This window comes from Apaloderma vittatum, unplaced genomic scaffold (assembly GCF_000703405.1).
Source record: "Apaloderma vittatum isolate BGI_N311 unplaced genomic scaffold, ASM70340v1 scaffold20385, whole genome shotgun sequence".
Classification (NCBI taxonomy): Eukaryota; Metazoa; Chordata; class Aves; order Trogoniformes; family Trogonidae; genus Apaloderma; species Apaloderma vittatum.
The window spans coordinates 7,633-18,685 of NW_009716737.1; the positions used below are offsets into that span (position 1 = coordinate 7,633).

The 11,053-nt window shown below is 36.8% G+C and overlaps 1 protein-coding gene across 1 annotated transcript in view; it reads left to right on the forward strand.

The window, feature by feature from the left end:
• N4BP1 (NEDD4 binding protein 1) overlaps positions 1 to 9,733 on the forward strand; it is a gene marked incomplete at its 5' end in the record, with an annotated part of 14,962 nt that extends 5,229 nt beyond the window's left edge. The window contains 5 exons of the mRNA XM_009869655.1: positions 2,210 to 2,340; positions 2,767 to 2,863; positions 4,667 to 4,774; positions 7,197 to 7,304; positions 9,376 to 9,733. Of these exons, the coding sequence (XP_009867957.1) occupies positions 2,210 to 2,340; positions 2,767 to 2,863; positions 4,667 to 4,774; positions 7,197 to 7,304; positions 9,376 to 9,712 (781 nt within the window). The remainder of the gene's footprint in view (positions 1 to 2,209; positions 2,341 to 2,766; positions 2,864 to 4,666; positions 4,775 to 7,196; positions 7,305 to 9,375) is intronic.
• Positions 9,734 to 11,053: the final 1,320 nt, after the last annotated feature.

The following is an 11,053-nucleotide window of genomic DNA, read 5'->3' on the forward strand; positions in this document are numbered from 1 at the left end:
TTTTTAGAAAAGAATGGTGATATGCTTATCTCTGATGGTTGTGAGACTACTGTAGGCAGTGGTCTCCTAACTTTTTTACTGAGCACCCCATCAGCAAAAGTTTTACTTCTCAGTAACTTGAGGTTACAGACATCTGCTTCTGTGCCTATGTTGGGTTTTTGTTGGATCTCTCAATTGCAATCTTTGAGCTGGATGCCTTTAAAAGACCACCTTGCTGTAGTAATTTGCTGTCCTTCAGATGTATAACTAGCTCAAATAAAGCATTGCATAGTTTTGTTTGTCTAGCAGCAACATGTTTGTTCATATTGTATCTCATCTTAATTCTCCATATATTTGATAGTCAAATATATTGCTTCTATTTGCATGTTTTTATTTTTTTAAGGTGCCACAGAGCTACAGCCTGTGGTCATACAGGGCTAATCAAGAGCTGCTATTCTAGATTTAAAAACATTTAAAAAGAGTACTCTGTAGTTCAGCACATTAGAGCTTTAAAACAAAAGAATGAACAGGTAGAGAAGGCATCAGTTTCAGCATGAACATTGAGATCTCTGCATCTTCTCAATTTGAGAGCCATGAATACAGTGAAAGTATTTTCCTATTTATTGAATAGGATACCGAACTTTAAGTGGGGGGATGATGACTGCATTTGAAATTTCTGACCTAGAAGATTTATGAGGGGTAACTCTTCTGTGACAATGGCATTCCTTTGACTGGTCTTGACATCAAGAACACTTGATTTTATTAGGGCAAGTGTGGCATAGGATTTTTTTTTCTCCTTAAACTGTTAAGTCAGATTTTTGAAAGTTTTTTTTTGCCTTTTATAGTTCAGATGTAGCTTACTCATTTTTCTGTTCTTCTACACAAAACATTCCTCTCCAAAATTAGAAAACTTTTATAAATTTGAATTTTGGTATGTTTAATTTAAAATGAGTTTGCAGACTTGGAAGAGAGACCATGAATACTACAAAAGGCTGGGTTTCACTGTAAAAGTATTTCCATGGAGATGTTTTAAAGAAATCAATGTGCAGAAGATTTTTCTGGTAGGATAAACTGGGGATTTAAAGTTAAGGTTCCATTCAAAACTAATAAGGCTTACTTTTAGGCTTATAATGTACAATTGCTCAGTAACTGGGAGACTGTCACTTCCTATTATGAGAAGCACTTTGCAATGACTTAACAGAAGAGTATGTGCTACTTTGTTAGAAATGCTTTGCCTGTTCACACCATCCGTTCTGAATCAATGTTTTTTCTAAGTAGGTATATCTTTGTTTTGTCTAAGTGTAGCCTCTAATCTATGAAGATGTGAGAGCAAATGTTCCTGAATGAAAACAGAATTTAGCCTTATATCGGTGCTTTTTAGGAACTTATTCTAGAGGTATTTTGATTATGTCTTCTGTGCTTTTATTTTAAGATTCTTTTTCCATCATTCTGCTGAAAATCAATTTCTAGAATATGGCTAGACAGTTAATTGCTCAAGAAAGACTTCCTGCCCTGTGTTACATGGGCATGTAGGGTCATTGGGATAGTTAAGACTGGGACACCTCTCAAGGTCATCAACTCCAGTAGCACTCATGTTAGGCAATTGCTGATTTTTCTAGGAAGTCACTTAACTGAGTTGCGAAGCCAGGTAATGAACATGTATTTTTAAATAGGAAAAAAAACCCACTAAAATACAGTGTTTCAAAAATCATTATTAAAGAAATGTCATTATTTTGCTTAAAAATGGTATGTCAGATTGTTGAAACTAAGGGAAAGGAAGCTTTAAAATTTTAGATTATCAGAGAATTTCTCAGATGTAACCCTTGGGAACCAGCTGAACCAAAGGTGTTCTGTTTTATAGTGGGACTGTATTTAGAGTTACCACAGTATTGGATTATGATCATTTTAATCTATAATAGTAGATTTTTGGAAGCTATTACTGTTGGCCTGTTTTTAAAGCTAAACTCGCTTTTTATTTCTCAAATGCTGTTTAGCCACAAAACTGGAAGGACACAGAGCTATGAAATGGTAAAGTGGTGTTTTTATTCTCTTCTTTTGCTAATATCTCTTTCAGATTCCTGATCTATAACATCCATCTATCTTATTTTGGTGAGGCGAGGCTGTATGTGTAACTTGCAGCTTCACTTTGCAGGAGTTTGTTTTATTTTCTTTGGATTTTAAGTAATAAAACTTGTGAATTTAATTTTCCTCCTCTTTCTTTCACTCACAGTCATGGTCTAAGGAAATTCTTCTCCTGTCGAGGAATTGCAATAGCTGTTGACTATTTTTGGAAACGTGGCCACAGAAGTATTACTGTATTTGTTCCACAGTGGAGAACAAGGCGTGATCCTTTCATTACAGGTGAGGGAAATAGTTTTCTAATGTTTTCTATATTGAACTATATTGTAATTATTTGGATATTTCTGTGAAGAAGGAATACGTATAAAACATTAAGCATGAGCACTCTGGCTGCTCAGCTTGAGTAGTTGCATGTCCATATAATCAGTGTGAGACAGAAATGCTGTTTAAGCTAACTGATGTGTGCTAAGTAGAGGCCTTTTGATTTGGGTTTTGTTTGCTTTTTAATTTCTAATTTCAGTGTATTCCTTTCTATTTTTATAATAGCAGTTCTTCAGTTACCAGTATGCCATTTCTGTAGATTAATTGGTACAAAAATAGTTCATCTTATCTGTTAACTATCTCTTGGGCTAATTGTCAAATCTATAAATAGCCTAGAAGAAAGGTGGTGGGGTTTTTTTTAAGAACAGTTGTTTAATGTTTTAACAGAGCAGGATTTCTTAACGCAGCTACAGGATGTTGGAATATTGTCTTTAACCCCTGCAAGGATGGTTTTAGGAGCAAGAATTGCTGCTCATGATGACAGGTATGGAATATACATATCTTTTAAAGTATTTTTAAGCATCTAATGGTTGTAGAGTCTTAATACTTCATAAGTAGTTGTATTAGTTCTTCAGCCTGTCTAGACTGAGAGCTATGCATCCAACTTAAGACTGAGCTCTACATCTGTTGCACTACTTTACTGTCATAAGAAACATTTCTGTATGTAAATCTCCAATAATATTGTACATACTGTTTTGAGAAGTTTGTGGAGAACTGCAAATATTCTTTGCAATTTTAATTGAAAGAAAAAGTCCATTTCAAGTGCCACTGCTTGCATTGGGAAAGAAATTAGACTTCCAGTAATCTTTTTATACTTTGCTGATTATCGGGCTATGCCTGAATTGTCTTTTATGTTTGGGGAGCACTAGCATAAGTTGGCTCCTGATCAGGTACTGTTTTGGTTTGGTTTTTTTCATGATGCCATTGTGCCATAGGGACACAGGTGTATATTTGGAGTGGTGTATTTGTAGAAACATACAGGCTAGTAAGTTTCCAATTCAGTTTGAGCACCAAAGTCCAATTCAAGATGTAGGAATCATCTTCCAGTGAACAAGACAACAGTCAGCTTTAGGGGTTTTTATTAGATGTGGGAGGTTCCTAGTGCTTGCATTGCTATTGCAGATTTTCTCAGTCTTCAAACAATCAAAAGTGTGTGCTGCTTAAATGTTTTTTCAACAGCCATCTTTCCAAATCTAGCATGGCTGAGCAATTTGCAGCTTTGAAATTGTGTTTTGCAGCTAGCTACAGTTCACTGGATTTCAGTTTCTTCGTTCCTACTAATAATCATTCATACTATCTTTTGTGCTACAAAACTGTCAGGTTTTTGCATCATAGGCGTGCCTATTTTTGGTATATTGCACAATCACAGATCTGATTGTGACACTTGCTGTGCGAAAGATATATAAAGTAGAGAGCACTTTTCTTCCTCCTTAAAATACGGTAATTCTGATCTCTTAAATAATAATGTTGTAGGAAAAAAATGCATGGCAGCCAAGTTGAAGTTGTTTACACACTATTGTTTTATATACACCAAGCATATCATATAAAATGCTACGTAGATGCAGTATTTACAGTTGAGATTACTGTGGAAATGGATATTGTGCTAACATATTTGTACTTCCACCAAAAGTGTACACTTTTCTTTTAGAAGCACACCATCTGTTATCTATGTGCTAAAATAATTTCAAATATCAAAAAGCGCTTTTTTCAGACAGATAAAAAACCCCATGGGATTATCATAGAATTGTCAGGGTTGGAAGAGACCTTAGAGATCATCTAGTTCCAACCACACTGCCATGGGCAGGGATATCCCCCACTAGATGAAGCTGCTCAGAGCTTCATCCAGCCTGACCTTAAAAGCTTTCAGGGATGGGGCTTCTACCACCTCTCTGGGCAACCTGTTACAGTGTCTCACCACCCTCATGGTGAAGAATAATGTATCAGTATTTGCCTTTTGACATAATCTGTTTAACAACAAAATGGTAGCAGCCTTTTGTTAACAGGTCTTGACAGCAAACTGCAGGCATGCATACCACTATCTTATAGAACACAGAGGTTAATGCTAAGCAGAAAGGTGTGTGGAAATAGATTTCTGTGTAATAAATACTGTACTTTCTTGTGAAGTAAGCCATTTACCTCTACGAGTATTTAGAATCTGATAGCCCATGGGTGTGGGGGGCATTTGCAAATAGATTACTCTTAGATGGTGAAATGTTTAGTTTTCTAGATCTTTGGGCAATTTTCAGCAAAGCAGACTATCTTAATGGTCTTGAAATGAATTCTACAGGTTTTTATTACACCTTGCTGATAAAACTGGAGGTATTATTGTGACTAATGATAACTTCAGAGAATTTGTGACAGAATCACTTGCCTGGAGAGAAATTATTCAAAAAAGGTAATTACTCAATTTCTATGGAAGTTTAAAAGGATGTCTGTCCTTACAGTTGTAGGCACTTTCATGTGGGATTTTTTTTTTTTTTTTTAAATTCATCTATCGTGCAATTCTGGTAGAATCAAACAAAGTACTGTCTGTGTTTCATCACTTTGATTCATGGCCTTGTAGTCGTATGTTGAGCACTATAGTGTCCCTATTACTCATATATGCTCTAACGTATGTCTGTCAGTGGCTGACATAAACAGGAGCTTGGTATAGCGGCCAAGCAGTGTCACTTCTGAAGCTTGGTGTTAGATCCTGTTAGAGTATATGCTTTGCAGTCAATTCTTGCAGAATTTTTTTACACTTATTAATATTTTTTTACATTTAATTTCTTCAAGGAGAAGTAATAACTGTTGCAGACATAGTGTCACTTCTAAGGTTTCACAATCAGTCAGTCTTTGCTGTAGTACAAGTTTGTGTAACTAAACAAAATAAGGAACACTTGCAACGTATCCCTGTAGCCATTTCCCTGCAATTGTTGAATGTCCTTTGGGTTGAGGTGTATTCACTTCGCTGTCAACTATCAGTGCTTCAGCTTCTCTGTGAATTATAATTTCTCCTGTGCAACTGGTTTCTGGTTTCTGGTTTGTGGGGTTTTTTGTCTGTTTTTTTTCAGAGGTTAGAGCTGGACTGGTTACTAAACGTGTGACAGATGCTCTCTAACCCCTCTCCCTCCCTGAATGGGAAGGGGAAGAGAATAAGGCAGAGAGACTGAAAGATTGGAAGTCTAAAACAGCTTTAATAAAAAATAATAATACTAATAAGGAAATAATTGAATATATATGAATATATAAAAAAACCCCAACAATATCAAACCCAGTCCATCCCCTGCCCTGGCAATTACTGCTGGTGCTGCAGAGCTGACAGACACCAGGAAAGTCCCAGGCTCAGCAACAGAGGGGAAACAGATACAGAAACTGTATTTGGGAACTTGGGTTCGGATCGAGGGCAAAGGAATGGATGGAGTCCTCCTCAGACACCAGCAGTTGAAGAAAAGGGCTTAACCCCTGTGATCCCTCATATTTATACTGAATGTGACATAAATGGAATGGAGTACTTCTGTTGGTCAGGTCTGGGCCACCTGTCCTGTCTGTTCCTTACCAGAGGTGCGATCTTTTTACTTCCGTGTGACCCTTTTACTTCCTGGCACCCCAACGCGGTACACAAGATTTAGCAGTGATCTTGGTTACTACAGGACCCAGTAGAAGAAAGAGCTTTTCTGCATACCAGTCCCTGGTCATAACTGTAAACATTTGGCATTATTATTTCTAGTAGCAGACACTGTCTGCAAAAACATGCTGTTAAATTCAGGTGCAGCCTCTTAGAAGAGACTGAGCTGAAAAGTAAGATATTTGAACAGGGTTGGTTCTCTATAGCTCAAGCCAGGGTACCCCTCCGTTAAATCAGGTCATTTTACTGTTTATATATGATCTTCTGTTGCCCAAATTTCTCACTAATCCCTTGAAGCCTCCCTAATGTCTTCTGAGGGTGTATGTGCTACCATGACTGGGATGTGTATAGATCTAATGAAATAAATAATTGAAAACTGTCTGGTGTTCTCACAGTATAGCTGAAAGAGCATGGAGTTGATGTTGGCTAATCATGTAGGTATTTAGGCTATTTCTTGAGTGAATTTTAACCAAGTCAGGTTCCGTTCCACAGAATTTTAGCAAGAATACTTAGCACATCATTCTCAGTCTATGTGGTGTTTTGGTTTGGGGGTTTTTTTTAAAGAGCTTGTATTAACACCTGCCATTACTTTTACATCTAGGGAAATTACACTGTATCAAATTCTCTCCTTGCAGACAAGTTGTAGTTAAACTGGTTTCCTTCAATGCAGATTTCTCTCTGTTCCAAAATTATTCCAGGAAAAAAAAAACACAACTTCTTTGTGTCTTAACTGTAAGCAACAAATGCGATATTTGCTACTTGTGTGGCTTTCTGATAACATGTGCATTTTAGCTACATAGCTGAAGATCCTTAAAAGGAAGGGGAGTTTGAACAACCAGAAAATCTTCTCCAATCAAGTAGAAAATGCCGCTCAGGTCTCTGCAAAAAGTTTCAGTCATCCAACACTTGCTGACCAAAAAGATAAAAACCGCACACATACAGCCCCTTCCCAACTCCTCCCTATCACCAAAAAAAAAAAAAACAACCCAAAAAAACCACTCAGTGTTTTGCAGCATAATGGTGACAGTTCAGATAAGCTCCCGTTGAATTATTTTGTCAGTGAATGCTGGTTTTATCTAAAATTTATCATTAGTCACTCCTGATGTGTTTAGAAGTAGCAGCTCTAAGACTGCTACTGTGCTACAGAGGTGTAGGGCAGCAATGGTGCAATACATTGTTAGCAAATAATACTGAAAGAACTCTCTTGCAGGTTGCTCCAGTACACCTTTGTTGGTGACATATTTATGGTTCCTGATGATCCATTGGGAAGAAATGGACCTAGATTAGATGACTTCCTTCAAAGCGACGGCTATTATAGGTACAAGCACTATTTTCACTTCCGAGACAGTTACGGTTTTATTTGAAATAAACTGTTTTCCTGGTAGGCTTGAACATCTATAGATCTATAGATCTACAAAAAATCAAGCAAGAAGAGTTTAGGATGTAGTAATTTAACAAAAACATAAACATGTTTTTCCTGTTACTTCAGTCTGTTCAGAAACTGCTGGTGACATTTGCATCTAATCAAGATCTGTCTCAGAGCTAAGATAAGTAAGACAATGACTTCCTCTGGTGGCTTTCACACAAAAATGGTGCAAACTGTGTCACTGGGTCTCACAAAGCACCAGTGGTTTGGGATGTGGTAGCCTGGTAACATGTTAATTGCAGCAATGTGATTTAAAACACCTTGATTGGTCACTTGTTCACAGTGGGACAATAGGTGCTACAAAAGAAACTCTCTACATTCATATTCTTTGTCACAGGAGAGGCACTTCATACTTTAGGGTATTGTACCATTAATAAAATTATCTTTGAGAGGTATTGTTGTTAAATGCATTTATATTTGATTCATAATTTTAAATATTAATTCTTCTAAGATTATTGTACTTTTAAACATCCATATATTCAAAGTATGAATTTGCTTTGCATTAGCTGCTGAGGCTTGAGAATGTGTTTACTCTTTTGTGCAAGGAAATAAACTGCTCTTTGCTCTTTCTTTTTACTGGCTTAGGAACTATAAATAATAATACTGAGGAGTACTGAGAGAGCTTTTAGAAAAAGTGAGGTAGTTAAAAATCAGCAATACAAAAGGCAAGCTGTACTTAAGGATTAATATGAAGAACAAGCAGGTATCTCAGCTTTTGGAAACAACTGAGAAATGTGAGACATACCAGCTGGTCACAGGTTGATTTGAAAATAAGTGTGTAATGTTGACAGGGAAAAGCAAGTGCAGTCCTAGAACTCGAGTAGGAAATGCTGAGAAATTATTCAAGCTCTAATATAAAACCCTTATGTCACTTGGAATACTGTGTTTTAGCAACCTGTGTCCAAGAAAAACTAAGTGACGACACAGCATGTGCTGAGAGGTGACTGTGACAACTATAGAAGTGGAAAGACACTTTTTTTGAGAAGACTCTGGAAGAGCTTGGTTTCCTGACTATGAACTTTGAACTGGAACTAGGCTCTGTTTTTTGAGGGTGTGAGGCATCAGGTTTTAAGACAGAGAAAAGTACCAGTGGAACAAGTTAGTTGTGTTGCTTTTCTGAGACTTTTTTACTTGAGTTAAATGATGCAGAAAACGACACCAGGTATAGGATCAGGAACTAAAAGGATCTTGAGCAATTAGAGAGCTTTTCCCTGTTGAGTATTGGGAGGTGTCATAACTTAAATGTTTTTAAAAGAGTGCTCTGTAATTTAGACACTGTTGCCCTTGGTGGTAGGAAACTAGACAGCAACATGAGTTTCAGTTCAGATTTCTGTTTTATCTGGTGGCATCTGAAGGAGGCTTGGCCCTACATTTTGTAGTGCTCGCAGTTTAGAGTAGCAACAACTTTTCAAAGTCTGAAGCAAAATCTCAAACATTAGGGAAGAATATTCAGAACCTGAAATGTCTGAAAACTTTTATTGCCCCATTAATGAGATCATGTAATCATTGATTTAAAGATGAGCACAACTCAGTCATGAGCAAAAGTAGATGGGGAATAGCCTTGTGGAGCATCTGGAGGCCCGTTTGACCTGTCAGTGCTTTAACATGTTCTCAGTCAGTGTACATGTTTAATATATCTTTTAATTCGTTTAGCTCAATAACACTTAAGTTAATACTTTCCTAAAATAAACTTCAACTATTGCTGTATTCTATCAAGTAAAGTCCTCACAGTGTATTGAAACAAGTCCAAGGTAATGTTAATTAATGTTATTAGTCAAGCTAGGTTCAAACTGAAAACTGTTACACCTACTGCTTTGTTTCACTTCGAAAAAATTTATGTGAGTCAGTAACAAGCTGAGCAACAGTGAAGTATAGGAGTTACATGCATTTTTCTCTTCTGTGTTTGTAGAGAGACAGCTAGCATCTCCTTTACCTTAATCAAAATTTTTATTTTGTTTCACAGAAATTTTCGGTCGGCACAAGAGGATTTTCAGGGCAGTGGACGATACTCTCCTGAGACACCTTTCTTCTTACCCGTCCCCAAAACAATGAGTAGCAGTCAACATCCTCAAAACAGAGTGCATGATGATCATGCATCAACATGGCTTCCGCTGGAAACAAACATGCAGGCTTGTCTAGCAAACCCACCACAGAGATCTGCCTCAGAAACAGTACAGCTAAGAGAAGCCCTGATAAAAATTTTTCCTGATTATGAGCAAAGACAGAAGATTGATCTAATATTAGCAGATCATCCATTCATGAGGGATCTTAATGCACTGTCTGCCATGGTGCTTGACTAAGTTTTTATATCACAACTGATCTGACTAACTTTGAATATCAATGTGAAGAAGAATGTTGCTCTGTTACATTACTTTGTGAATATTCACAACCTAATTTTATTTGTATAAACAGATTTTTTTTGTGTGTGTGTATGTTCTGTTGCTGATAGATGCCAGTTTTTGGTAAATTAAAAACTGCTGCTACTACGTATTTGTGGTAATATTTTCTATGAAAAAACCCAAATCTTCTGCTTCACTTGAACTGCTTATTAAAGCAGTAGCAGTTCTAACCACTTTAGTGTGTTAGCACTTCTTAAAAACCCTTCTCTTCAAAAGGGAAAAGTCATGTCAGAGGCTTAGAAGTGACTCCTCAGCTGTACAGCTTCAGATGCACATATAACATAAGCTGTGCACCTGTCAAATACCATTGCTGGTGTTTTTATCTAGAATATAGATGTTCTTTGAAAACCTGTGCTCTATTAGTAGCTCCTTTACTTAGGTACTTAAAAATATTTCTCCGTGGAAATAAAACGAGCCCTTTTAATATTTTCAGATATGAAAACTTCTTAAGCCTGCATCATGGATTTTGGGAATAGGCTATACTCTTAAGGGTCTACGGGCAGCAGTTTGAAGATTTCTGTGGGGGAGCAGTGGGTGTTCGGCATATCGCTGAAGTGCTGTCACAAGGTGGCGTCATGCATCTGTTTTGTAATTATCAGCAAAAAAGCTCCTGATAGTCTAAAGTGTTCGTTCTTCTGTAAAGGAATAATCGTTCTTATATAGAGAAAGACTAAATGCAAGACACAACAGTAACTGTAGGAGTGGTATGGATAAAATTGTATATTATACCGATGACTTATGGATACTGAGCAGACTTCTGATATTATGGGCATCTAAGAAGATTTGTATATATGGATAAAATCTTAGTGCTCGTGGAATGAAAGCCAAGAAAATCCATTTGCCTGTTTATCCAGGTTGAGAGATACTGTGGTAGATTAGTAAGGAGAGGGAAGGTTTCCATTACAAAGTGTAAATTTACAACTCAACAGCAGATGTTTGTAATTCTTTAAAAGATCCGTGATACCTGTATTGGTTTCTAAGTTGTAAATGCCTTTGATCATCAATAATTTTTCAGAATAATTTTATTACCTTTAATAAGTTGCACTAACTGGCTGTCTTTGCCCTGCCCAATCTAAATCTGAATGCTGAGATAAACAGCATCATATTGTGTTAATAGCTTATATGGAAATGCCATGCTGTTTTGTGCAGAACTAGTATGCTGCGGTTAAAAGTCAGTTCCACACCTTTACATCCATACTTTTAAACTGTTTTGTGAGCATCGAAATCGTTATATAAAATTAA